The sequence below is a fragment of the Alternaria infectoria genome (assembly GCF_024043175.1).
Source record: "Alternaria infectoria strain BMP 0036 chromosome Unknown scaffold_33, whole genome shotgun sequence".
In the NCBI taxonomy this organism is placed as follows: domain Eukaryota; kingdom Fungi; phylum Ascomycota; class Dothideomycetes; order Pleosporales; family Pleosporaceae; genus Alternaria; species Alternaria infectoria.
Window position 1 is genome coordinate 100,533 of NW_026250722.1, and position 27,315 is coordinate 127,847.

General features: G+C 52.6%; 10 protein-coding genes across 10 annotated transcripts; 3 read left to right on the forward strand and 7 right to left on the reverse strand.

Moving 5' to 3' along the window:
• Positions 1-30: 30 nt before the first annotated feature.
• Positions 31-954, reverse strand: J4E92_010223 (uncharacterized protein; the record flags this gene model as incomplete). Its single annotated transcript, XM_051501562.1, has 3 exons — positions 31-147; positions 206-406; positions 619-954. 3 exons carry the CDS (start codon positions 952-954, stop codon positions 31-33), a joined length of 654 nt encoding a protein of 217 aa, XP_051348193.1.
• A 653-nt stretch (positions 955-1,607) lies between these two features.
• J4E92_010224 (uncharacterized protein) lies at positions 1,608-4,254 on the forward strand (the record flags this gene model as incomplete). Its single annotated transcript, XM_051501563.1, has 3 exons — positions 1,608-2,159; positions 2,210-2,847; positions 2,904-4,254. The coding sequence occupies 3 exons, from the start codon at positions 1,608-1,610 to the stop codon at positions 4,252-4,254; spliced, it is 2,541 nt and encodes an 846-aa protein (XP_051348194.1).
• A 140-nt stretch (positions 4,255-4,394) lies between these two features.
• On the reverse strand, positions 4,395-5,475 carry J4E92_010225 (uncharacterized protein; the record flags this gene model as incomplete). Its single annotated transcript, XM_051501564.1, has 2 exons — positions 4,395-5,053; positions 5,109-5,475. The coding sequence occupies 2 exons, from the start codon at positions 5,473-5,475 to the stop codon at positions 4,395-4,397; spliced, it is 1,026 nt and encodes a 341-aa protein (XP_051348195.1).
• A 251-nt stretch (positions 5,476-5,726) lies between these two features.
• J4E92_010226 (uncharacterized protein) lies at positions 5,727-6,527 on the reverse strand (the record flags this gene model as incomplete). The annotated part of the gene is made up of 2 exons (XM_051501565.1): positions 5,727-6,422; positions 6,483-6,527. The coding sequence occupies 2 exons, from the start codon at positions 6,525-6,527 to the stop codon at positions 5,727-5,729; spliced, it is 741 nt and encodes a 246-aa protein (XP_051348196.1).
• Positions 6,528-6,930: 403 nt separating this feature from the next.
• On the reverse strand, positions 6,931-8,307 carry J4E92_010227 (uncharacterized protein; the record flags this gene model as incomplete). Its single annotated transcript, XM_051501566.1, has 1 exon — positions 6,931-8,307. One exon carries the CDS (start codon positions 8,305-8,307, stop codon positions 6,931-6,933), a length of 1,377 nt encoding a protein of 458 aa, XP_051348197.1.
• Positions 8,308-8,482: 175 nt separating this feature from the next.
• On the reverse strand, positions 8,483-11,099 carry J4E92_010228 (uncharacterized protein; the record flags this gene model as incomplete). The annotated part of the gene is made up of 2 exons (XM_051501567.1): positions 8,483-9,337; positions 9,399-11,099. 2 exons carry the CDS (start codon positions 11,097-11,099, stop codon positions 8,483-8,485), a joined length of 2,556 nt encoding a protein of 851 aa, XP_051348198.1.
• A 3,450-nt stretch (positions 11,100-14,549) lies between these two features.
• On the reverse strand, positions 14,550-16,617 carry J4E92_010229 (uncharacterized protein; the record flags this gene model as incomplete). Its single annotated transcript, XM_051501568.1, has 2 exons — positions 14,550-14,699; positions 14,863-16,617. 2 exons carry the CDS (start codon positions 16,615-16,617, stop codon positions 14,550-14,552), a joined length of 1,905 nt encoding a protein of 634 aa, XP_051348199.1.
• Positions 16,618-17,800: 1,183 nt separating this feature from the next.
• On the forward strand, positions 17,801-19,082 carry J4E92_010230 (uncharacterized protein; the record flags this gene model as incomplete). The annotated part of the gene is made up of 2 exons (XM_051501569.1): positions 17,801-17,864; positions 17,908-19,082. 2 exons carry the CDS (start codon positions 17,801-17,803, stop codon positions 19,080-19,082), a joined length of 1,239 nt encoding a protein of 412 aa, XP_051348200.1.
• A 1,767-nt stretch (positions 19,083-20,849) lies between these two features.
• VPS27 (Vacuolar protein-sorting-associated protein 27) lies at positions 20,850-23,279 on the reverse strand (the record flags this gene model as incomplete). Its single annotated transcript, XM_051501570.1, has 5 exons — positions 20,850-21,829; positions 21,875-22,637; positions 22,685-22,969; positions 23,018-23,150; positions 23,206-23,279. 5 exons carry the CDS (start codon positions 23,277-23,279, stop codon positions 20,850-20,852), a joined length of 2,235 nt encoding a protein of 744 aa, XP_051348201.1.
• A 529-nt stretch (positions 23,280-23,808) lies between these two features.
• Positions 23,809-27,117, forward strand: J4E92_010232 (uncharacterized protein; the record flags this gene model as incomplete). Its single annotated transcript, XM_051501571.1, has 3 exons — positions 23,809-23,967; positions 24,030-26,144; positions 26,194-27,117. 3 exons carry the CDS (start codon positions 23,809-23,811, stop codon positions 27,115-27,117), a joined length of 3,198 nt encoding a protein of 1,065 aa, XP_051348202.1.
• Positions 27,118-27,315: the final 198 nt, after the last annotated feature.

Here is a 27,315-nt window from a genome sequence, read left to right on the forward strand (position 1 = left end):
GACGTGATGCGTCTGATATTGGGTGTGGTCTCATGATTTCCTCACCAACCACTCCAATTCCTTCGCCTGTTCATCCGTAACAATCTGCTTGAACTTGTCCATCGTCAAGAAGTCATGATCCGAGAACTCAAAGCCGGGTATTACAGTCTGAAAAGTCGCGTTAGTCAGAAATACGTGGTCAACGATCATGTGTGAAAGCACATACCTCACTAATCAACAACCTCTTCCCTTCCGCTCCGTCAAGCAGGAAACTCGCCTTATACTTTCCGCCCTCAACAATCCACACACTCTTCTCTCCTTTCGTGACGTCGGTCCCAACAACGAACGTTTCGATGCGTTTCTTAGTGCCAGGCTCATCGGCGTGGATCAGGACGTAACGACCTCGGCCTGAGATGAGGGTGTGCACCTTCATATGGCAGTTAGTATCGGTAATATGTTTCAACCACCGCACGCATGTCAAGCGGTGGATGATAGGGTTATTCCAGCAACAACGATACAGGGCAGGGCCGCAAGACGCGGCCAGGCAAGTTGACACAATAACCTTAATGAAGGTACAGTCCCCAACGCCTTGCATTTGCCGCGCACAGGTGTAGGCAATGATGGTCGGGTCATACGTACAGTTCTCCCCTTATTCCGATGAAAGTGTCCCTGCGGATTCACTGCACTCAACATATAGTATATGCTCGTGCTCGCGTTCCTGATCGCATTGTCACCTGACATGGGTTTCTCCGCTGTATTCTTCACATCCGCTTCTTCATCGCCTCCATTCTTTGCCAAGAAAGGGTTGGGAATTGTAAGCGGATTACGATCGATTTCCGCATAGTAGCCGCCTTCGACGTGTACTTGGAGATTGAGGGCTGAGATGACGGCTTGGGTGCTGGCGGGCTCGGTGCCGGAGGGGTTGGGGGTGTAGATTTGGGCTATCTTCTCTGTGATGGAAGAATTGGGCGACATCTTGGTTGTGGGATGATTAGCTGGCTCGGTGTGGATGGGATGGGATACGTGAGGCTCGGTGTTGGTGATCGATGACGTTATCGCCGCTAGTCGCTGATAAGATGGGCAGGAAGTCGCGCTGCAACCCTCAGACAACATCGACGCGTCCACGTCGTTCACTTCGATCACCCCAACACCGCGCGACGGCATCCAACTTCAGCGCAAGATCTGACACCAATAAAATGGCGCACTCTTCGACGGTGGCGTCCACTGCACCCGAAGTCAACGGCATGTATGCACGCTTCGGTGTACAAGCCCTTCTGATCCAATCATCGAATGCTAAATCGGATGAGTACAGCCTTGGTTAATTTGCGACGACATACTTTCCCTATGCATGCTATCGGATGGTGGGTGGACGGCCAATGATGTCGAGGTAGGCCCCCGCATACATGCTTCATGCGGCACAGTCGCTGCAAGGCTGTATTGCATCTTGCCACTTCCTCTCCAGTCCCCTTTCTTCCTACTCACACCTCCATCAAGGAAGAAACTGAACAGGCTTGCGGACTACATTAAGTCAAAAATCTGCAAAGTGGGTGACCTAACGTCAACGTAGGCTCCAGGGTGTTCAGTTTTTTTCTAGGTTGGCGTGCTCACCTTTAGTTCCTTCCGCTACTATGGGGTGTTGTAACATATTCAAGCTTCCACGTCGAAAGCAGCGAGAGAAACCTGGAACACCGATACCGCCGGTTCCTGTGCCGATCAGTGACGACTCACAAGAGAAGCGGAGCGAGGAGCGGAGCGAGGAGCGGCCGAAAAGTTCCGTCACGACTGATCTTCATTCTAAGAGCACCGGGACTCCGGAACCCGCAGCGCAGAGCGTACCCGGACGTCTCTGGAATCTGGCCTATGATCAGCTCAAAGCGAAGAACCCCAGATTGATCGAACACTATGAGGTTATACTCTCAAGTAGACTCGACGATCGAGCGCTCGATGCAACAGACGTTGACCTTCAGACCAATAAGATTAGCTCGGGGCTTCACAGATCGCTTCAAATGCAACAGCTTGTCGATACCAGTTTGGAAAGAACAGAGAAGGAAGCTGCCACCAAAGAAGCAGTCGCGCAAGGCCTGCAGATATTCGCTGTTGTCAAGGATAGCGTCGCAACAGCTACCAGAGCCTCACCAGAAGCTTCCGTGGCCTGGGTACCGATCTGCTTTGCTCTTGACGTATGGCTGGCGAACTTTGATGATGTGAGCAGGTGGCTGATCCTATGCAGATACTTTTGAACCCGCTCACTCAAGCTTCTTCAAATAGAGAAGGAATCGCCTACGTCGTGTCGAGAATGGACTGGTACTGGCACCTAGCCGATCTTCTCCTAGAGAACAATCAAGAAGTACAACGATCACAGCCTCTGCAAGAGCAACTTGAGAAGAGTCTCGTGGAACTTTACGCCAGTCTCCTGGAATACCAGATAAAGAGCATAATCACGTACCATCGGCGACGTGGCATCGTCTTCGCAAGGGACCTTATCAAGTGGGATGACTGGGAAGGCGAGCTGGCAGCGATCAAGGACACGGAAGAGTCAATACGGCAAGACGCAGCGCAATTCAACACGCTTGAGATTCGCGATCAACTTCAGACTATCGCCAAGAAGGCCGAATCACAGGATACCAGCTTGCATAACATCGTGTCTAGTATCCAAGAGCAGACAAGGCGCGCTGTGGAAGATACGAAGACTGCTGCGGACAACGCATGTCTTCGTGACTTGTATTTGACCAATCCCAGCGACGACAAGAAACGTCTGGAAGATGCGAAAGGGGGTTTACTAGATGGCTCTTTTCGATGGATTCTGGACAACGCGATCTATCAGCGGTGGTGCGAAGACCCTGATACGCGACTCTTATGGATTGAAGGGTAAGTTGAGAGTGATCCGCGATCCTATGGTTAGGAAAGGCGCTAATGCCATCCAGCGCACCTGGTCAGGGCAAGACCATGCTTATGTGCGGAATCATCGGCGTTCTGAATCGAACGGTACTAGATGCTGATTTACTATCGTTCTTCTTTTGTCAGAATTCGGAGCCACGCAACAACGATGCCAGTGCAGTCTTGCGTGGTCTCATTCACCATCTCATCAGTCAACGATTATCGCTTATACGCCATGTACGACTGGAGTATGATCATGCGGGCCAAAACTTATTCACCGACAAGAACTCATGGATGGCTCTATCCAGGATTCTTACCAACATGCTAGACGACTGGGATATACGCCAGTCCAACATCTACCTCATGGTAGACGCTGTTGATGAATGCGTCGTGTCCGAAGATCGCAAAAGGCTTCTGGAGTTGATTGTGCAGCTTTCCAGAAAGCTTCCACACGTCAAGTGGATCATCTCTTCACGCGGCTGGAACGACATTCGCGATGTGCTTGCCGATCATCGCCCCATGCTTCGCCTTGCACTAAATCCTAAATCTGAAGTAACCCTGGAGGCGATCAACACCTACATCGAGTATAAAGTTAGGGTTTTGGCTAAGAAGAAGAGATTGGATCCGTCGAACGAAGCAGCTATCCGGGACTACTTGATTGACAATGCCGGAGGGACATTCTTGTGGGTAGCCTTGGTCTGCCAGAAGCTCGAAGGCCATACGGGCGTACGTTATAAAGAGATCATGCAAGCCTTTCCCCCTGGGCTTAAAGAGCTGTACAAGAGGATGCTCCAGCAGATTGAGTGCTTGGACGAGCCCGAAGCAAATCTCTGCAAGTTCGTACTCTCGGTTGTAACAATAGCCGTCCGACCTCTGCATCTTTCAGAACTAGCAAGCCTTTTGAAGGAGCTCGACCATATCGCTGATAAAGAAGCGGAATCAAGGGATATACTCGGCGCCTGTGGATCGTTCTTGTCGCTCCACAATGGGAGGGTCGTCTTCGTCCACCAGTCGGCGAAAGACTATCTCACAGGTGACGCTCGCAAGATCGTATTCCCAAAAGGACAAAAGGTCATTCACGCTGCTATAGTAGCTCGGTCCATGGAGTTGCTATCACAGTTTTATCAGAAACCGTATCGACGAGGGGAAACATACGGTGGAATCCATCTTATCTACCTCGCGTGTTATTGGCCATCTCATGCCATACGCAGCAAAGATAAGATCACGGCTCATCTATACTCTGGCCAAGGACCCGTTTGCACATTCTTACGACAGCACGAGCAGCGATGGCTTGATGAAGTAGGTCCAGAGACAGGACGTCAGGAGGCTGCGGATCTTTGGACAGAATTCCTGAACAAGGTGAGTTCAAATAAGGCCTGTGGATCAGCCATCTTCTAACTCGTCGTAGAACGAATATCCCGAGTTTAACGACATAGTCTTCAGAATGTGGTGCAAATTGCCAGATTAGTGAAGCGCTGCGTCACCCATGTAATGTCACCAGCTGATCTCTGGTTTTCTTTTCCGCATCTTCTCTACTCCTACTGCTCATTGTCTCCAGCCAACGAAGCTTCCTCCCCAAGTCCTCCCTGATCTTCAGGCTCGATGTCACTTGACGTCACCGCAGATGCCAGTCCACCACTAGCGGCAGACTCCTCTCCTTCACCCTGCGGTAGATTCCGGAAGTAATCAAGAGCGGACTTGACATCTCCAGCCGAAAGCGCCTTGTGCCCGTTTGTGCCTGCTTTCCTGTTGGTCCAGTTTTCCTTAATCTTCGCCCACGCTGCATCTTTCCGCTGCATTCGAGTTATCTTGGCTAGCTCGTAGAGCAGCTCATTGACCTCACCATTTCGTTTCTTTCCGTAACTTTTCAACTCCCGACCTCGAATTGTCTTCTTGTTGTTATGTCTTTGGAGCATTTCTTCGGGAATCAGGACCCTGCAGTCTCGTTCTTGCCAGTAATGATTGATCCAGAGGTTCCACTTCTTGATTTTGACGTCTTGGCTATCCGTGGGGAGTATATCAGCTGGAAGAGCATCTGGGTCGTCATCTTGCTGATTGATGGTTGCAACGGTCGTGTCTAGTGTGGCAGCTACTCCAGAAGTCTCACCGGATTTGATGGTGTCATCTACGTCGTCTGTATCAGCAGCCAGATCGACCACATCGTCATCATCAGATGTGAGCTCAGCTATATCTGCTTCTGCACACATTAGCTCTTTTTGCGACTTCGAACGTTGTATGAGATATGAACATACCGTCATCATCCGTAGTTGTGTCAATCATCTTCTGCTTTCCCTTGTTATATCTCTGCTCTCGAACATACGATATGTCGCTCAGCTGTATCTCTGCTGATAAAGTGTTCGAACTGTCTTCTAACCTCTCTTTGTTGCCCTCTACAAGTAGATCGTAGACGCTGTTCCAGTTGTCGATACCGGGCATTTCGTCGGCGAGCTCACCCAAGGCCCGCAAGATCTCAATGGGCCACCACTGAAGGTCTTTCGGGTAGCGCATAGATGAAGGAATACATGCAGTGCTTTTGGTAGTGGTTTCCCATTGAGATGTGATCTTCTTCTCGAGATCCAGTCGCTCTTGACGGTCGGGATGCTCTTTTGGTAGATACATGGTGCTATTGACAGTGTATGAGGATTTTGATACTGACAGGAGAGCGTTCCTACTACTGATATAGATGGGTAAGATGGCAGAATTCTATTTGCTACTGTCACGCGGGATAATGCAAAAGACTGTGACTACCTGAGAAGACAACAAGCATCCGTGGTTACGTATCACATCTCTTTTGATCAAGGAACGTGACCGCCGGGGCTTTGACAATGAAATCATGATTCCCTAAGTCGTCGCACAAACTTCCGCAATCCCTACAACCAATCCGATCCATAGTACTCATCCGAATCCTCGAGCGGTTCCTCGTCTGTAGTGGTAGCTTCTTCGCTATCATCAGCAGGATCTCCTTTCAGCCATTGATCTAGTCTCTTTATCTGCTTCCGCGAGACAACAAAACGTTCCTCATACGCCGCCCGAACTACGGTTCTTGTTCTTGACTTAAACGTCGCGGGATGGGATAACACGAACAACACTGCGTTGTACGCCTTGTCGCCATTCATTTTATCATCCTCAAATTCGCCCAGCAGGATGAGATACAGCAACCTGAAAGCAGCGTCGCGTGCTCTCGACTTAACACCCTTGGTATCTTCATCCTCTGGGTCCCAATCTATCCTGCAGAGCCTCAGATCGCTAAAGATCTGGTCGATACGTCGTTTGTCGAGGACATTAATGCCGAGAAACTCGTATGTTTCGCATAGAACGTGGTACTGTTGAAGTTCGGGGGGAAGATTCCTGAAGCATTGTCGATAACCTGATTGAATGCCCTTCAAAGCTACGTCGAAAAGAGGTATTGGGCCGTGGACCAATTCGGTGGCGTCCGGCTGGGCTTTGGCTTGGAAGTCGGCAAAGGACGACAGGTAAGGTATTTGCGAGAGGTCGACATCGTATTTGACATCTCCGATCGTGACAAGAGTATCTTTGGGTGTAGTATCCACTTCTGAAAGTGTATGCTGCGGAGTTACAGCATAGCATCAGTCTCGTCCGCTTCTTTGAGGTCCAAAATTGTTTACCTGAGTTGGTGTATGCGTATTTGGGGCGGGATTCTCGCTCGTCATTCTGAAGCTGAGGCGGTTGGGGTTTTGGCAAGAGCGAAACAGCGAATAATGCGGGGTAACTCGCTTCCAACCCCCAAACTTGCGCTTCGTTGGAGAAAACAGCTCATAGAGGCTTCGAGTTGGTCATGTTCGTACTCTTACCGCTGTGCGACATTGGATCTGCAGTGTGCTACACGTCTATTGGCACATATCGGGATCGGTTAAGCCCCACTCGCCATTGAGGCACAGTAATAAACAACTTAGAATGCTACAATTACACGTGACAGTCGCAGGCACCGCTATTTATGTCATGTACTAGCCTGAGACATGATTTGCAGTATGTCTTATCTACATTACTTCAACTTCTTGTCTAATCCCCGACGTCCTCATCTTGCGGTGCGTTCTCTGTCTCAGATAACACGGCTTAGTTTTCTGGCAATTTGAGAATCTCCTCTGGCTCCAGCTCATCGTGCTCCTGTTTCGCATGCTCACGCTCATCTTTTCCGTCATCACCCGTCTTGCGGCCTTCCTCAACAACATCTGTCTCATCTCCGTCTAGTGAATACCGTCTCTTCCTCTTTAGCGGTAAGGTCGATGCTCCACGCGCACCTTCTGAGCTCGAGGCGGCCTCGTCAACCGTAGCGTCGTGGGTCGCTATGCTCGTGCGGTCGTTGTCACGTCTTACCATGACTGACGAGCGTCGGCTGCGAGCCATCGAGAGTCCCGCCTCTGCGACGTCCACGTCGGACAGTAGCGTTTGGTGATCAGCACTGTCGTGGGCGTCGGGTTCGGTGGCTCGAGATTCGCGTCGTCGTCTTTTCCGCTGCCTTCCATCGCGATGCTGGATTCCCCGCTGGGTGTTCATCGCGCCATCCTGACCCTCCTCGCCGGTAGTGCCGTCGGGGTTTGAAGGTGCAATAGGTAATTGTTTTCGACTGTTGGTAACAGAGTCTTCGTCTTCTTCTTCTTCACGTAGGTCACGGAAGTAATCAAGAGCGACTTTGACGTCTGATTCTGCAAACGCTTTGCCTCCTCTTGCCTTCCACGCCTCTTCCATCTGCGCCCATGCTGCATCCTTTCGACCTTTTGTGATGCGAGCTAACTGGTAAAGTACCTTCAACAGATCCTTGTGGTCGCTGGAGCTGTGCAGCGCCCGATTGGTCGGCTTTCCAAATTTGTCTAGCTGCCGCATCTTCGGGGGAACAAGGGCTTTGATATCAGTGACGTTCCAGTAGTATTGGATCCACAGATCTAACTTCAACTTCAAAGTCTCCGGCTCATCTTCATCTTCTGAAAGTATTCGTTCTGGACGCTGTTGGGGGGTTGCAACATCATTCTGGACTGAGGCGGCTCTGTCAATTCTTTGCTGTATGGTGGGATCTTTCGAAGGCTTGCCAGACTTGCTTGCAGCATCACTGTTCCCTTCAAGGTTGGAACTTTGATCGGCCTCGACCACACTCTCGCCCGCTGTTTCCAATTCAACGCTTTCCCGGACATGCTCCAGATCAGATAGCTGTAGCTGCGGTTCAAAAGTAGCCGACTGTTCTGCGGTTGCCTTCCTCTCCAGGTAGCCGGTGTTGAGGAGATTCACAAATCGGTCCCGTCCCTCCTCACCCGGCATCCTACGGGCTAGATAGGTTATGGCTCGTAAGATGGGTAGAGGCCAGGTGCCAATGAGTCCAGGGTATCGCATGTCCGCTGGGATGACGTCTGTGGGGTTTGCGACTTTCCATTGAGATTTGATGGTTCTGATCATGCTAAAGCGCTCGTCATGAAAGGAGAAATTAAAGACTAGTGGCATGGTGTTATCGGTATTACGTAGTCTCTGCGGTGCTCAACAGAGAATCTGGAGAGTGCAAATATATATGGCCGAGCTTTTCCGTTGCGTCGTTTGCTCTGCCGGTCGTGAACACGCTGGAAGGAAGTAGTCGTTCATAGATCTCACAGATGTTTCTAGCCTCGTCAGGCAATTGCTGCTACCCTTGCAGACTAAAGTCCCAAAGCAACGCACTATCAACATTCAAAGGAGTCTCCATGTTCAACACATCGCCCTCGTCGATCTTAGTACCCGGCTGACAACTCCCCATCAAATCCGCATCCGACCACGACGGAAAAGCACCAATCGAGCCAAACGGCTGCTGATACCCCGGTATCCCCGCATCCGTCCCAGGGCTCGAGCTCGTACCAAACTGAGACGACACAGTCGCAGAATCACTGCCCATCTCCTCCGCCATCGTGCGTGCACTCGTATCGCGTATCGCCTCATCCAGCATATCCGACAGATAGCGCGCAGCAAGAAACGCCATGTCTGATTTGCGACCCAGATACCAGAGACCCTCGATACAGTCCCGACATCTCCGTATCGCTTGATCGCGTTCCTCTTCGATGGTTTCCGACGCCACGACCTGCACCAAGACGTAGCCTGCTCTACATAACGAGCGCACGAAAGCCACAGTCCACGGCTCTGTCAACAGCGCGGCTTGGCTGAGCGCAAAGTGGAACTCATCCGTTCCTTCCTTTTCTTTTACGCTGTGTATGCTGGCAAGACTCAGGTCGGCGACTGCCAGTGCGTTCTGGCGGCGCAGCGTATCCACGAGGTTTGATGACTGACGGAGGGTGCGCTCGTTCGGGGAAGAGAGTTTCGTCTTGTCGATTGTGAGGAGTAAGTCGGAAAGCAGGAAGGTGGCCAGATGCCAGTGGCCTGCTATCAGTGTGTACCAGGATTGTACGCGTGTGGGGAGGGTGGCGTGGTGCTTTACGCAGTCGGAGAAGAAGGGCGCGTACGTGCGATGCCAGTGGTTGTAGACGTGGAATGCGCCGTTTATACCTGACTGCGCGTGAGATTGTCAGCTAGAGGCCACGAAGAAGGGAATGGCATATCTCTGTACTCACCTCAATCCTAGCTGGCGAAACCTTCCGCGATACCAACGCTTGGAGATGTGCGACGCGTCTGTATAGTAGTACTTTCACTGGTGCGGCGGAGCTGAGTGTTGCGGCGGCGACCTTGTAGCTACATGGCCATCGCGCCGCTCCAGGGTCCACTTCCAATGTGCCATCGCGTGTGAAGAGATCACCCCACACCGCATTGCCTTCCTGGGCCTGAGTCACTGGAGGCTCAGTGGGAAGGTTGGAAAGATGTGTCGGCATTGCGAATTGGTCCGTGTAAGTGGTAGGAGGGTTAGGCCACGTGAACGGCTCGGTATATGCGTCGTTGGTCGGAGGTGGTAGTTCGCTATCTTCATCGTCGACCACTACTGGTCGTTGGGAAATCGCTGCGGATAGGGTATCGAACATAACGCCAAACCAGTATAACAGATTGAAAGTATCTCGGTCCTCTTGCTGAAGAGGGTCTCGTCCCAGGTCTTGTTCCACGCGTTCCAGTCTCCGTCGTTGGGCGAGCAGCTGTCGCAAAGCTATCTCCAAGAATATGGGAGCGTCATCGTCCTGTACCAAGGCTTGGAAATGTTCGTAATGCGTTCTGAGCTTTGGATCCGTACGTGTATGCAGCTGAGTGGTGTCTAATGGCCGTTGGGTCAGCGAGAAGATGATCAAGGCAAAGATAACACGGAAAGAACCGATGTCAGCAGCCTGATGCAGCAGCTTAGCTGTTTGATGCCAGAGTGTCTCTTGCATGGATCGCTCAAACTCATTCGACTGAGGAAACCTGTCAGCCGTAAACTGGGGGTCAGTCGCACGACGTCCTGCCCCTCTTTCGCCCGCTTGAGCCCATTGTGACGCGAAAGACATAATGACCATGTTGAGCGCTTTTGAGATTGTACGTTCCTCCGCGTTTGTTGGTTTTCGTATGCGAAGGGATGCGTAGGCTCGATCAAGTTGAAGTACACGGTTGTACATTCTGTTTGACCAGGTACCACTCCATTCCCGTGTAGCCTTACTCGCCGAGAGGAGAGACGGCTTGTAGCGCGTCATCGTGTACGGGCAGTTGTGCTCTGTGAGCCAACATGAAAGAGAGTTTTCCATGCTGTCGTTGTAGATGCGCAATAGCCCGTTGGTCACAAACCCCCGAGACGTTCTCTCCCCCAACAGTATGTCCATGAATGGAGATGAGGCGTCGTCTCTCTGGCTTCGACGATGAGGACGCAGAGCGAAAGAGCTTCTCCGCGAGTATCGCGGCTGGAGCAATCCTTGCTCATTGTTCCTGCCCAACTGCACTGAGTCTAGATCCAGCGAATGTATCGATTCGTCGGATATGTTATCCACGTCGTCACTCGGCGGGTTGTTGAAGTAGTCCTCGCGCGTCTCGTCTTCGTCTTGAGACGATGACCACTGTGTGCCTCGATCTTGCAGTTCGTATTGAGCTTCGTTCGCGATGGTTCCAGGTGGTATTTGATACTGATAGCTGACAGAGCTACTTGCTGCATGTTGTTCGAGCTGATCGCTATCACTCTTCTCCTCTGAGCGCCTCCTCTTTCTCTCTCGCTCTGGGTGAGTCACCGATGCTGTCTTCAACCAGTTGAAGGTGCAAACTTGGTTCTTTCGAAGGCAGTTGGAGCATGTCTGGTTCGCAAAATCGACGCGTTTGTCTGCATCGCAAGCTCGTTTTCCGCGCTTGCATGAGTCGCAGCTGCGCATCTGTTGGCGGCGAGGGGGCTCGGGAGGTGCCGTAGGCTGTGGGACCGCGGATGATGGATTCGCTGGCGTCGCCGAATTGTCGGAACCCTTTGAATGAGGTTTACCTGTCACCTCACTCATAGTGCTGCTGTCAAACGTCTTCAACATCGTTGCGGTCCAAGTTTGTAAACAAAGGAGACGATGGAACCCTGGGGTGAAGATGGATAAATTGGCGATAGCCGTTCATAACACCTCAGTGTATACATGGTACCCGGTATGCGAATATTGCTAAGCGCGGACGCGTACAGGCCCTTGCCGCGACCCCGCTTTTTCGCATTCATCTTATCCCATGCGGAGGATCAGCTACGAGGATGAGAAGCCTCAAAACTCTTCTGGACGTCATAGTGAAGATCTCGTCCGTCTGAGTGGTGAAAAGCGTATTTGAGTTCCGTCACTTCCCGGCATGCATCAAACCATGGAATGTGACAGTCGTGCTTGAGAGCGCCTCGCGTGGGAAAGCTGAGGCAGGAGTGTCAGTGAATCGGTCCGCGCTGGCAGGTTGGGTTCTGGAAAAACGTCAACTAAATTGATAGAGTCTGCGCGATCCCCTTTCGGGACTAGTGTCCTTACGGCGTCTACTAACCGATCTCCGATTCCCACCACATCCCGACTTGCTTCATCTCACGTCAGTCCCTGCCGCAAAAGAATATAAGATCAGCTTCCACGTCGGTGTCCCCGGGTCTTGGTTACTTGGTACCTCGGCGACGTGCATTGTTCCAAGAGACGCGATGGTTCAACGTCCACGAAGGTAGGAGCTGCGCTCAACGACGCTTGCAACGCCCTTCTCCCAGCCGCACCGCCACCAAAGCACCGGGACGGAAGTCTAAAATGCAGTACATGCCGATCCGCTTGACATGTTGGCACGCATCACTCGAGACGTTTGTCATGCTCCATCCCTGCTGGCATTCACCAGCAAGGTACAGGACGAATCTCGGGAAAAGCGCTTGTCAGATCTGGCTCCACAGCAAGGATACCCTACCAAGTGACTCCGGAGAACAGGCGGATTTCATTCTGGAACGTTACTTCCACGGTGCAAGGCACGAGGAACCCGTTTGACACGCGTGGGGGTCGGGACATGGCCAGGATCTCTTGACGCATGTGAGACGATGATCATGGACAGATTGGTGTGGGATGGCATTGCGTAGCCGTATTGTAGCCGTATCAACGGGAACACTCTCGGACCTTTACAAAGTATCGCGCTCTTCCGCTGGCATAGAAGCGCGTTGTATGGGGCTCGTCACGAGGCGGACTGCAGCCCATCGGGTGATCGTATCGCGAACAGGCAGGTCATAAACATAATACCTGTGGACGATACTCCGTATTGTTCCAACTGAGACTTGGGCACTTGATACTGTTTCATCTTGAAAACCTTCTATACTCTCGGCTGTTCGCATGCGTCCCGTTGGATGATGTGTTAGTGTGCGGCTCCACGACCATGGCCTTTTATCCGATGCCCGTTGGTTAATTGTGGTGCGGCTCTGGTGATATCACTCCGACTCCGCGTGACCGCTATGGCTGCTATCTTCTTTTTCTCTGGACAAGAACGATGTAGGCAAAATTCCCTGTCTGCTACTCCTTGCATGGGCCATCACCTCGTATTGTCGGTAGGGGGCAGTAGATTTTGCTGTCAAGGCTTATTACCATCAGAAGAGTCGCCGGTTGAGGACTTTGAGCAGGCTCGTACAATTGCCGTGATAATCGGAAACTATGTATCTTCGCATCACGTCAAGTATAACGATACTAAGGTGTGTGACGGGTAGTATCGCGTGTAATAGTACCTATAAGACATAACAGAGTGTATGTTAACCTGGACGAATCGCTACCGCGATGGCGATCTCTTGGGCCAGACTGCATACTTCTGGACCTCGCTTACCCGGCTCGAATAACAAGTATGCTTCAGATATGCGTACCTGGACTTCTCTAACCTATATGCGTGCTTTAATTAAGATTTATCTATTTAAATATCTAGTCTGTAATCATGTTGCTTGCAGCTACATGCTGTTACAACTAAGAAAAGTCGCAAGTACAATTTGCTGCTTGCAGCTACTACACGCTCTGTATAAATTACGAGTAGTTCTTCTTACAAACAATTCGAGGAAATAAAGCCTTATTTAGACACTTTTAACCTGTAAAGAGACTTCTACGCTTCTCTTTTTAGCTACGAGATCTATATATAGAGAAAGCCGATTATATATTATCGCTAGTTATCTTCTAAGAACGGGAATAATGTGCGAGTTAAAGTTGTTTGTCTGCTGCTTCTTAAGTACCGAATGCTGTCTCTTCTAAAACTTCACCACATTATAGACTCTACTTCCGAATTAACTCTAATTACTAAGCAAAGAGGCTTCTATAAGGTCGAGATACCTGTATACAATAAGCACAAGGTGTTTAGAAGATGCACTTGCATTACGATTACTATACAGAGGTGTCCGACTGCGTTTGTTGCTCTACTCTGCGTTAACACTCTACCGTAATAAGGTCGAGATACAAGCTAACTTTCAGCGTCTATTGTATCTAAACTATCAATCTGCATCGACTCCAGCGTCTACCCCTCTTTGTTGTTCAATCTAGTTTGATTAGTAGCTCTAATCTGCAATCTACACGGCGAGTCTAAGTACTTAGAGCAAGGTAAGCTACGCTAACCCATGTCAAAGCAGAAAGATAGAAAATACACGTACATTACATGTATATGTGGCATCACTCAACCCGTGTCAATATTCAAGCTCTACCATGTGCATCAACACTCCCCTACTCAAAGACCACCATCTCATCCCGTCACGCAGAATCCCACACAAACAATACTCAAAAACAGGGAAACCAATCACCACACATGTACACAATAACAGCTTCAAACAAACTCTGTAGATTCATTCCATTTCTAATCCCTCAATTCTGGCCATGACGCCACATCGTTAGATCTGCCTACCCTACTACCCAGCAACCATAGCTTATTGCCAAAAAAATACTCCAACACCAAAAAGGACCTCACCAAGTACCACACTGGCCGAGGAAAGTCAAGAACAATTAACAAGAAACGAAGGGTATATGCCGCGAAAGCGAGCCAATTGAAGAAGTAGTACTAAAATCAACACCAGAAACTCCAAAAAGACAGATATATTGTGAATCTGGCTTTTATGCTGCGCTTATGTTCTTGACGAAAAATGAATTTGAGCGTATCGTGATCCATAAATGGGGTAATCGAAGTGCGCTGGCCGTTTTTCCATAGCAGAAAGCCACAGGGGGGGATCTGTAGCTGGCCACCACAAATTCTCCGATGGGACATTCGCCTGACGAAGAGGGATTGTTTGTCTCTCCCGAAGCGACAGCACTCGACACGGCAACCTCTGCGCATCGGCTGGTATAGCTCGATGTCGCAGAAGGGGGGGTTAAGGTTCGGTGGGTGCCGGGGCCTCACACGTACTCAGGCCAGTAGTTGTATGGCATGAGGGTAGGTCCCGTCCATTTCTCGCCGTAAGGGTTCGTGCGCTTGCCGGCAATGAATCCGTCGTGGGCGTGTTCGAGGACTGAGATCCATGACGAGGGTTCGGGATGCTTCATCCACTGCGATGCATTGTTAGCGTGTGGTTCTTTGCTTTTCCGTCTTTTATGTGGGGAAGAAGCCGTTGCCAAGATACTGCTGCAGGGACATCGGACTATGTAGATGCGCAGAAGCGGGGTTGGGGTGGCAACAGAACAACATGTTGGAAATTCTGTTGAGACTTACCTGGTTGTGAATATGATATGTCCAGGCACCCCGGAAGAAGTTCTCCAGCGTGCGGTTGTTGGGAGGGAATTTGTCTTCCGACAAGATGTAGTCAGTAATCACACCAGCTTTTCGCAGCTCAGCCTCCTCGTCAAGCGTGGCTTGGAACGAATCGGGGTGCTCTTTGTCGCCGTGATTGGGAGTTGGCAGGGCAGCGGAGGCGGGTACGTTCTCTTCCCCGCGTTTGGCCAAGGAGTCGCTGGCAGGCATTCTGAGCTCTTTGCGTTGCGCGTCTTTGAGGTCGATGCGGTTTAGCTGTGGGCCGTCGTAGCTCTCCCATTCGTCCTTGACGCCACCAATCTTGCCCTTGAAGACTGCGCTATAGTCCCGGATACATGGCACTGTGCAGCGTCCTTCGCGGTCCCAGTTGAACTCTGTCCAGATGGGATCGAAAGCGGCAGTCTCGAACATCTTGAACTCCTGGTCGCGTCCGTCTTTCCAGGCCATGCGACCAAGCACGCGGGGATGGAAGTTGACGCCCATTCTGATACCGCCGTAGAGCAAGTAGGATGAGAGGGAGGAGTTTGCCGAGAGGGACATGATGGCGGTGTTGTAATCACCGGGGTGAGGATGTGCCGCCCATCTTTCTGCCCAGGCATGCTCTTTCGGCAGTAGAAGTGGTCGCATGTCCCGGAGCATCAGAACATCCATGTCGAAGTAAGCACCGCCGTAGATGTGTAATACGATGAAGCGAACAGCATCGGATACAGCGACCGGAAGGAATGTCATCTGCTTCTGGGTCAGAACGAGCCACTGCTGGCCATCTTTGTCTTCAATAATGTTCTCGGCCACGTCCTTTTCTCCCTTGGCATTTACGGCGCCGGGCTTGCTGTAGTAGTCGAAACCGTTCTTGTCTTCCTTGTCAGTAGCCAGTGGGATGCGGTTAGGGAACTTCCAGGGCATGACAACAATGTCACCTCGCTCGACCAGAGGCAGAAAACGGGCAAATAGAGCATCCTTGTTCAGCATGTGTTCGACGGCGTTCGGGTTGTGGTCGGTGTCAAGCCATAGCCAAAGACGAGAGCAAGCCAGGTTCTGAGTGTAGAGGTAACTCTTGATGAAGACCTCGACTCGCCAGGTCGCGGGACCAGTCCAGTAGGTGTGGTATGGGATGATAGGGCCGGGGCAGGTACCGATGTTGGTTCCGTTGGCAGCAATCGCGTCGTTTACAGGGGTATAGCTCTCGAGCGTCTTGCCGTGTCCGTCTGCGTTGATGAAGTCGGCGTTGCGGGGGTCTTGGGCGCTGGCGCGGGCGGTGGGTTCTGGGAGGCTGTAGTAGCGGTCCTCGCCCTCTGCAAAGAACTTGAGGCAGTCAAAGGGCTTCCTCATCTTCTCAATGCCAGCATAGGTGCCGCGGCACTCCTCAATCAGCATGTCAATGTCGGCCTCGGTATCGACATGCGGGCGGGGACCCAGGTAGTCGTCCTTGTTCTTGACGGCGGTAATGGGGCGGTTGAACACATTGGCGTGCGGGTTGATCGTGACAGTCTTGGTGGTGCCGGCGAACTTGACCTTGACGCCCGCCTTGGTCGTCTCGATCAGCTCCGTGGGTCCAGCCTTGTCCAGGAAGGCGGGGATGCCAATCTTGCCCTTCGCAGCAACGGAGGGGTCGTTTATAAAGGTGATGACGCCGTAGATAGCAGCATAGAGCAGTGCCGCCAGTACCAGGTTCTTGCACAGAGTGAAGACTGCGCGGACTTTGGATCCTTCCGCCATATCGATCGGCTAACGGGCGACGACCCGAAGCAGCGTTTCCCAGGTATTATTCGACAGTCGCCAGTTTCGCGTTGGTGTATAGGTTTGGTGTAGGCTCGGTGGAGGTGCGAGGATTGCGGTGCCCAGGTGGAGGCTAGCAGGCGCACGTGTTGAAAGGGCGGTCGAGGTCCTCGCGATAAGGCGTTGGGGTCGCAATGTTGGAAACACGATGTTGTCGCACAACGCACTCTTCGCAAAAGGATATATTAGGGAGGATTATCGGGCGCAGCGTGCAGGTGCGTGCATTAGGTGATACGGAGTTTGGTCCTACGCGGGTCTGGGAGGCTGTGAAAGCGGGTCGTAGGCGCGAATGGGCGTGAGCGTGATAGGTTTCGAGGGGCCTGCGGGGAATTCGACACCACAGGCAGGATCGCACAGTGCACAACGGTCAAGGACAGACGGGAATGAAAGACAGGTCGGCACCAAGGAGCGGAGGCGGCGTAGAAATGAAATCAGGCTGCGGGTTGTGGACTGCACCAGACCACGACAGTTCGGGGTTCAAAGCAGCTAGCCTAATTTCCCTGCACGCCGCGCCCCATGCTGACCCGCCCACCACTCCCCCTGAGCACTACCGCACACCTGTTGATGTTTGACAGCTCTGCTAACGGCTTTTGTTATTGTCGCACCGGTTTTTATATCGCGCACGCAAATTCTGCATTCCGTCCCTTCACGTCTGTGCTGTGTTGATGCGCCTTCCTCGCGGCGGTGGCTCCTTCCTCTAGGGCCGTCTTCCCGTCCCCATGCGGAAGCGACAGCCCCAAGCGAACTGAGGTCTCTCATCTTGCACGCCTTGCCCGCCTGGTGACTTGTGACTACACCTGTGCCCACCATCGCTTGCATGGTCCCCATTAATGCTGCGACACTCCTGTCTGAAGGCTTTCACTGCCCTATCACCGCCCCGATTATCTCTCCTCGCCCCTAGACGACCTTACTCGGCCGTCACCGCCCTCCCACGATGTGAACGCATCGAGATCCCCTGTCGGTCAAACGGCTCCATTACGGTTGAGTAAGTCTTCTTCCGTCTCGTCTTCACATGACGTTGTGTGTCCTTCGATCCTGCCTCTCGTCGTTGCAATTGCCCGGGGAATCCTCCGCCTGCTGTGCGATGACCTCACAGCGCTTTGCTCCTCCGCAATCCAACACCATGCCCCGCCCTAAGCGAGCATACCTCAGATCGCAGTTTCTGGGCATCATCTTGGCTTCTTCTAGTACTAACCCTCTTTAGCGTATTCCATGCATCAGCATCTAAAGCTCCGGTCTTGCTTTACCTGCCTCCAGGACCAGTAGTGCCAGAGAGCTCAGATGAAGACGAGCGCGTTATCACAACGCTAAAAGAGTCAAGTGCTGGGACTATCGTGCGTATCAACTACCGCGCGTCGTCGGCGCATCAGTATCCGACCCCATGTCACGATGTGCTGCTTGGCTACGATTGGGTCCGCGAGCATATCCTTATCGATGAATTCGAACGGCCTTATCTAGCTCGCATGGGTGTATGCGGAGAACTAGTAGGCGGCTCATTGGCAACGATGCTGGCTCTGACAGAGTGTCGTGTTGGGGAGAGTCGAATCGGCGCTGCAGCCATCAACAACCCGATTGTAGATTGGGTGTTCCCAGATGAGCTTCCAGTCGTCCAGCCGGAGGATCTCCCCGAGCCGCAATATGGCGACGAAACCCAACTTCCAGCTGATGAAGACATGGCTGGTTCATTGGCGATTCGCGAGGCTATAGAGAATCTGCAAACTGGAAAGAAGCGTGGCAGGAAACGAGTGCCCAAAATACCGCCGCCGACATCTTGGCAAGCTTATGGAGAGAACGAAATCATACCCACGATGATTTTGTCGGAAAGGCGTGACGTTCTATTTAGGAAGCCGCAAGACTACTTCGACCGATTTGCATCTCCATTGCACTTCTTCCGTTCTCCTCATGCGCAACTTACCCTGCCGCCACAAGACGACATCTTCGCATCACAGCAACCAGACGAGCTCCTCGACATCGAGACGCAGATGGCCATGAACCACTATGCGACCTTTGAAGATGCCATCAAAGCCCCACCGGCAGTACCAACGTTGAGTAGATGCCGCGCCTACGCCCGCAACTATCCCCCAGCAGGTACTCGGCTCAGTCTGCCCATCTGGAACGTCACAACCGGACTGCAGAGTCCGCTCAACGATACCACAAATGATCTAGCCAAGCATCTCCGACGCAGTATCGCCCGCCAGATCTTGAAAACGCATTCTGGGCGATCCCGTTGGCACGACGCAGCAGAGAAGAAGCAATACGAAGAAATCGCCCAAGACAGAGTCGAACTAACCTCCTACGAAGGCGTAGGCCTTTGGTCTCAACAAGACCCCGATCCAGCAACAAGACCACGAGTAGAAGAAATCGGAGCATGGATGAAGAAACAATTAGAACCTGGTTCTTTCTAGACGATCAAAAAAACCAACATCACAATATCTCCCAATCCATCCCCCCCCCTCACAACCAAAGTCCACACCGCTCAATCTCCCCCAGCGCCTTTTTCTCACAAACACCTCTTTCCCACGCAGCCACCTCCTTCACAACCATCTTCTTCGTCTTCCCACAAATCTCTCTCTTATACGTAACCCCCATCCCAGTATCCTGCACAGCACCCAGCACATAATGATCCAACTCCACATACCCCCAATGCGCCGCCTCAACCCTGATAACAGCCCAACTACTCCAGTGCAACAAGGGGACACGCGGCCTCCCCTCTGTCCCTTCCCCTTCCTTGATGTAATCACCCAGCCCAGCTACCCGCTCCCCACGCGCACTTTCCACTTCTTTGTCGGGTAGGAAAGGGAGGAGGAGTTCACAACTCGATTCCACGCCCACGGAAAGCGGGAAAGAAGGGATGGGCTCACTGGGATTGTGATGTCCCCGATGCAGCACAGCCGGTTCGGTAATCGAAGTGCGTGGCTTTTTCGTCTTCAGGTTGTGCGTACGGCATGAGATGCTGTAGTTCATTTGATTCTCCTCCAACAACCCCAGCAACGCACGCACTTCCACACGCTCAGGATGTGGAACCAAAAACTCAAAGAACCCCCTCTTCTTGGTTTGTTGCCATCGCGGCAATATCACCAAGGGGAACGTCAAACTCACACCCCATCTCCGCGTACACTCCGTCGTTATACCACCATCTTGAACCCTCAGCGGAATCACACCCCGTTCTAATAACCGGTGTAACGCCCACCGGTACTTCCTATTTGTCCCGTATTCATTCCTCAACCGCCCCTGCATCGTAGAGAGACGTTCGTGATGGAAAGGCGTATGCTCGACTCTTATCTCGCCCTTCTGCGCCAGACCGATCAACCCGTATAACGTCGTCCAATCGGAGGTTAACCAGGGTACGCGCCATGCGGTTGCTAGGTCGTGTGCTTCTTGGTCGGATTTGGTGATTTTGAGGCGGCGGGTGGAGGCGAGGGAGTGGAAGAGGGGGATGGAGAGGAGGATGAGGAGGTGCAGGAGGGTGGGTAGGGTGAAGAGGGGGGTTGAGGGTTGGGAGGGTTGGGAGGAACCGGGATGGATTGCGTGGTCTACGACGTAGGTTGTTGCTGTTGTTAGGACGGCTGTGATTGTTGTTGTTGTTGCCATGCTGGATTCGGTGTGTGGATGTCTTCTTGGTGTCGCGATGGGTATGCCACGGGCGTATTGTAGTCATCCTTCAATTCAACGATGCGAGCTGACTGCATTGTGCATGTTGGACAAGTAAAGTGATTTGTCTTTGTGGTTTCTCGTTGTTTGATCAGTCCGTCAATGGAGGTCGCGGCATTTTGACCAGATCCGGCGTATCGTATGGCTTTGTTCGCTTATGAAGGGAACAAATATGCAAGTATCGTCTCGTCGTTCTTCACAGGAAAGACAATGAACTTAGGCATCTGATTTTTCAGCATTGAAAATGAGACTTGTGCTACAAAGTCCTACTGCAGATAGACGTGACATATCTTAGTGTTGCAATTATTCTGATATCCCAGTATCTATAAGCGACGATGAAGGTCGTTCTTGACGCATGAAACGCACAAAGGCCTGAGTGAACAATCCTGTCCCTGGCCTTTTTTAATGACTATCAAATTGTGCCGTCCCATGATGACAGCGCGTAGAATGGGTGCGTTAGACTATGAATCTTCTGCGAAATAAAGCTCAACGCATACTATAGCCCATCTCGATATAATCACCTACAAATCAATCAAAGGCTCATCAACAACCTTCTGCTGCTGAACCGGCAACTGATTCTGCGGCGCAGACGGGAAACTCTCAGGCCCATACCCACCCGTCGCATAAGGCGCAGATTGCCACGCCGAAGACTGCTGCTGCTGGGGCGCTTGCTGTTGCTGTTGCCAGTACTGTTGGGGTGGCGGCGCTGGTTGTTGTTGGGGAGGTGCCTGCTGCTGCTGCTGCTGCTGCTGCTGCTGTTGCTGTGGTGGAGGCGCTTGTTGCTGCTGAGCCTGTGGCTGATCTTGCCTGGGATACGGCGGGTTCTGCCACGCAGTCGTAGGTTGTGCGGGTGGTGAGATGGGCGTCTGCTGTGGTGGAGCTCGTGTGTATGCTTGTGGAGAGGGGGGTTGCTGTTGTTGGGATGGCTGAGAGCCGTAGCTTTGGCTTCGTTGCATGGGCGGTTGAGAAGATTGGGCTGCAGCGTTGTCTCCGTAGTAGAAGCTAGCGCTCTCTGCGTCAGACACCGGAGGTGCTTGCGATGGATATCCCGAGGACTGTTGTGGCGGGTACTGTTGATTTGATACTTGACGCTGGAGTTGTGGTGAAGCAGGGTACGGGTACGAAGTATTAGGTGGCGGTTGTGCGAGGTTGGGGTATGGTTGTGAGGGTTGTTGATATTGATCTTGCGGTGGAGCGTAGGACTGTGGTCGTTTGTCGAACTGTGGGTAGGGTGCTTGGTAACCGCCACCGTATTGCGATTGCGGTTGTCCGTATGCACTGGATGGGTCTGCGTTTCCTGTGTAGTAGTTCTCACCGGATCCCGGTACTCCTGACTGCTGTATGCTTGGGTATAGGTTGGATGCCGGCCGTTGTGATGAAGCAGGGAGACCGTACATGGCGTTGGTCTGGTTGTTGTATGTGCTCGAAAGTCTCTCCTCGAGCATGCGATCGTAGTATCGAACGACGGTTGACAGCTTCGCGTGTAGGTCAAGTAGTGTGTCTGCTCCCGTTAGTACAGTTCCGATGGCGGGGAGGTGTAACATACCGTGCTTGCTCATAGTCTCGCCATAGGTACGGGCAAGCTTCGGTCTCAACTTTCCAATGCTCTCGTACAGCTCTTGTATCTGTGGTTCCCGCAGGATAGTGCCAGGCGCTTGGTGTTGTAACCGGTCGACCAATGTGGAGAAGAGGTTGATGTTCTCGGCTTCGACAGGCGTGAGCTCGTAATCGTTCTTAGGCGCAACAAAAGGTGCTGATCCGTTCGCATTGGAGGCCTGTTCCCGGAAGGTCGTGGCATACTTCTTCTTTTGTTCTTCCATGTCAGCCAAGGAAGCTGCAATAGCGGCAGCCAGGTCAGCATCCTCCTCCTCTTCAGGCTGTTTCTTGCTCGTTCCATTCGTTGGCTTGGACTGTGACTGCAACTGCGACTGAGGCACAAAGCCAGAAGAGCTGTTTCCCTTGGCTTCGTCCAGACTCATCTCCAGCGCTCGCTTCAAGTCAGCATCGAAGCTGTCCTCCACGCGCGCATTCCGCGGCTCCATCGAGCCCTGATATAGCGTCCTCTGTGGCTTGGGGGTGTCGAACACTCTCGGGAGCGGTGTTCCTCGCGACCGTTCGGTGAGCTTCGCATGGCAGCCATCGTCGACGCGCACAGGGTCCATGATGCCGAGATGGGGTAGGGGAATACTCTTGCTCGAGCACGCGCCGCAGAAGACGTTTCCGCAATTGCGACAGTGGTGCTTCCGATTCGTAAAGGTAAAGGGCGTGCGGCATCGCATGCAGACGTCGGAGTCGGTCCACTCGGGAGGCTGGAATGTGTTAGTCCGTAGTAATTGCGCATGTATTGATAACGTACTGCACTGCTGTCAAGCATACTGCTGGATATGTTCTCCTTTGGAGGGAAGTGGTAGCCCTCCCGTTGCAGGCTGTAGTAGACCTCGTTGATGTAGCTGAGGTTTTGGCGCCCTTCAGCGGCAGTCGCCCATGATTGTATAAGCTCGAGCATCTTGTTCTTCACATCGTTGTTGGGTGCGACGGTCGGGGGTGCCTTGAGTAGGGACGTCATATTATCGAGGAACTCGCGGGAAGCTATCTCTTGGATGAAGTGGGCGCCGCCGTTCTTAACGCACGTGTCTGTGAGCTGAGACGATTAGCAGAGCTCGTGATGTTCCTGGAGGGTAATTCGTACGTTCAAAGTGGCAAGCTGGACGTTGGGGTTCTTATTCCCTATCCTCTTCTTCAATGCGCGCATGGCATCTCTAGGCTGCACAGTCTTGGAGCGAATAACGTCGGAGATCTCGAGGTTGAGGGGCATGTCCTCTCTGACGTATGTTAGCATGTATAATTCCATGAATTACGTCTCGGCTCATCTCTCACAAGCTCGAAGAGGTGGCGCGCTCGATCTGCTCGTCGAGCGCGCCGGTGGTCGAGGACCCGAACCAGCCCGCCATGATGTAGGGCGCTCCCAGTGGGTTTTGTGGGAGTCAGATGTAAATCAACGTATCTTGATAGCTGCTTCGACTTCGAATTAGAGTTGTGGCTGGGTGTCGAGTAGCGCGTGGGGATAGTCGTTGTGGTGGTTAGGTAGCAAGCTGTCCGAGGTGAGGGCTTGGCGATGACGCCGGACGCCTCTGAGCCGCATCCACCGACGCATGCTTCAACCCTGCGAATCGCGGGACGGCCATACACGCCCAACGCCTTCACTCACGATACCCAAATCTCCCCTGGATCCCGCCCGCTGCTGTAGAATCGCCGCCCGTAACTGCACGCCACTGCCCAATCACGCGCTACCCGATCCGCCCCGCATTCCCGATCAACACTGCCTCTCTGGCCACACGTACGCGTATTCGACTCCAGGTGCGCCTTGCTCGGACTCGAGAACATGCACGCCTGCCCGCCGACTAAAGTGTGTTTGTGAGTGCGGCACCTCCTCCGCCGCCCTCAGCACCTCCTTCGCCCACCCACACCACCACCGCCGCCATGAACGGCTACACCAATGGCGCGCACGGCGTCGGCGCAGACGGATGGGGAAGCGGCGACGGCGCTGGGGACTCCAGAGGCCCAGTTGGCCCATTCCCGCCCATCGCCGAAATCATAGCCTCTGCGACAGACACGGCCGAGTCGCTAAAACACCATTCGGTACTCATCCAACACCGCCTCATAGGTAACACGATCACCATGCGGTCGCTGACCATCCACAGATCAAACTCCTCCTCGAACGAGCCAGGGGGCACTTCAATTCGGCCAAAAACATGCTCAACAACCGCTCTCCCGCCGGCGCCTACTGGGAATACATTGTCGCATACCAGATCGTCGCCGAACTGATACCCACCCACCGCGACTACTATGACAAGATCAACGGCAGCCGAAGCCAGATCCACCGCGATTTCAACGAGCTTATGAAAGAGATCAAGTCAAACGAAGAGCGGTTTGTGCGCATAAAGGACATTATAAAGAACGACAACAAGAGGAACGGCGCACACCACAGGACGACCTCTACACCCCCCTCTACAACACAGAGCAATCGCAATGGCATGATTGCGATGCGCAAAGACGACGAGCTGATGCTTCCCGAAGTCCCCACCGGAATGCCAAACGGTCGAGCGTCACCTGCAGCCTCTCTGGATTCTTCACGGAGAAAACCCCCCGTGCAACCGAAGCCACAATCGCTGCATGGGCGGGCTGTGCACCAGAGCATATCGAATGTGAATGGAGTGAATGACCTTGCTCAGCGGTTTGCGAATCTTAGAGGGACCGGTCCGCTAGTTGATACATCGCCTCGCCCCAGCCAAGATCTGTCTGTCAAGATGCCCTCTCCTGCAGACTACCACTCTACAAACCGGATTATGGGTCCGCGGGGTATGCCTCCACCGCCCCTTCACATGCCTCCGCCGCCGCCGAAACTGCCTCTAGATACACAATTCGCGGCTTCGCTACCGAAAGAGCCTAGTCCTACCTATAGTCCAGCGAGGAACATCTCAGGTCCTTCGAGCATCAACGCACCTCGGAGTACGCCCAGGAGTTTGAACGGAACCGGGGGTCGTACCAACTCACTCGCCGCGTCCAGTGCATCAGCGTATGCACCGAATGCGAATAGTGTGCCCGACTCATACTTTCCCGCGCAGACCCTCCGAGACGGCAATGGAAGGACAAGGTCTGTCAGCAAGACGGTCGAACTTGAGATTGATGCTAGCATGCTTTACGACTACTACCGCATGTACAATGTACTCACCATCGACGTACGAGACAGGACAGACTTCGACGCGGGACACATCTTCGTGCGGAACATCATGTGCATAGAGCCCTTGACCTTGCGCGATGGCGACTCCGCCGAGCAGCTTCTGGATCGTCTCATCATATCGCCGGATGAGGAACAAGACATGTTCGACAAGAGAGCCGACTTCGACGTGGTTGTATACTACGATGAGTCGACAAAGAACATCGACTTCATGCATAGACACAACCGATCTGACAGCGAAATTGCGTTGAAGCGGTTATTCGATACCCTGCACGAGTTCAACGCCGATAAACCGCTCAGGCGTCCTCCGGTTCTGCTCAAAGGCGGTCTTGACGCTTGGATGGACCTGGTGGGCCCACAGGCTTTGAAGACGTCGAACACTGCTGGACAAGTGGCTGCTGGTCCGACGCGGGCTCGGGCCATACGACGATCCCCAGCCGCCAGCCATATCGCGAGAAACAATACGCAGAGAAGATCGAAACGCGAATACGTTCCAATGGACCAAGAAGAGCAGCAACAGTGGCTGGAAGAAGCTCGAAAGGGGCGTGCTGCAGTCGAAGTGCCTCCGGCAGATGGTGAAGAGGAAGAAGAGCCTACACAGGATTTCTACCGTTCGACAGAAGAGTTCCTACGTCGATACCCCGATGTTGAAGCCGAGCAGTCATCCATGATGTACCCGTCCAAGTTCCAGTCGACCAATCAATACGTCGCACCTGCCATACCTGTTGCACCTTCGCGGCCGCCGCCTTCTGTTCCTAGGGTGAGCTACAGTGGCGTACACGATCGGCAAGAACAGAACCGCAATGTCGTCTACAACGGACAACCTCAGTTTAGTAACCTGAGGCTACATAGGACGGGCCTGCTGAACTTTGGCGTCACGTGCTACATGAACTCGGTGGTGCAGTGTCTCAGTGGGCATCTATTGCTTTCAGACCTGTTCCTCACCGGACGATATCAGCGAGATCTTCAACGAGATAACTGGAAGGGAACAAAGGGGATATTACCAGAGGCGTACGCGACGCTGCTGTCCAATCTGTACAAGGGGGATGTCACGTCCGTGCGCCCCAGCACATTCAGGGTAAGTCAAGAAATGGAAACAGTAACTAGGCATTGCTAACTTTGAACAGCGCATTTGCGGACACTTCAACTCGCAGTGGGGCATTGATGAGCAGCAAGACGCCAAGGAGTTCCTGGAATTTGTCCTAGACTACATGCACGAAGACCTCAACCTGACCTGGAACAAACCGCCACTCAAGCCACTTTCGGACCAGGAAGAGCTGCAACGAGAGAGATTCCCGAGGCAGTATTCAGCGATGATCGAATGGCGGCGATACCAGCACCGAGACATGTCGGTCATCGGTGGCCTGTTTGCCGGCCAGCACGCTTCGCAGCTTACGTGCCAGACATGCGGCGTGACAAGTACAACATACGAAGCCTTCTGGAGTATCAGCGTTGAGATTCCTCGAGACGGCGAATGCGATCTACGCCACTGTCTAAACTCATACTGCGCACCAGAGCGTCTAGCAGGCGACGAACTATGGCGTTGCCCTCGCTGCAAGAAAGACCGCGAAGCCGTAAAGAAAATCACCATTACCCGCGCCCCCGACACCCTCGTCATCCACTTCAAACGCTTCAGCGCCTCACGCACGGAAAGCGCCCGGAAAGTCCGTACGCCTGTTAATTTCCCGCTCCAACGCCTCGACATGGGTCCCTTTGTCGAACCACCCATGACGCCAGAACAAGAAAGATACGTGAGTGAGAAGGCCCGAGATGGACCTGCGCAACTTGCTGGTGTCAAGAGCGATCCTACTATGAATGGGCCGTATGTCTATAACGCCTACGCTGTTATCTGGCATATTGGTGCTACGCTTGGAAGCGGGCATTACATCGCTTTTGTCAAGGACAAGTCTAGGGGATGTTGGCGCAGTTTTAACGACGATAAGATTACGGATTTTGATCCCGGGAACCTGCCACCGCATAACCGTCTGCAGAACGAGAAGGCGTATATTGTTTTCTATGAGAGGGAGAGGGTTGCTGGTGGTGCTTTCTAGCACAGCGTCTGTTCATAAACACATTGAACGCTCCAGCCTAAAGTTTTTTTACGCGTTATTTGACTTTTGTTGCTGCATCTTGGGAAGTTTGGGTAAGCGACAGTCTTGTTAAGATTATACTTTGCGCGTGCGACGAATTATGTCTCTGGGACGAAACGGGGCATTGCATACTTGGCGTTGGGATTATATACCTTGTTG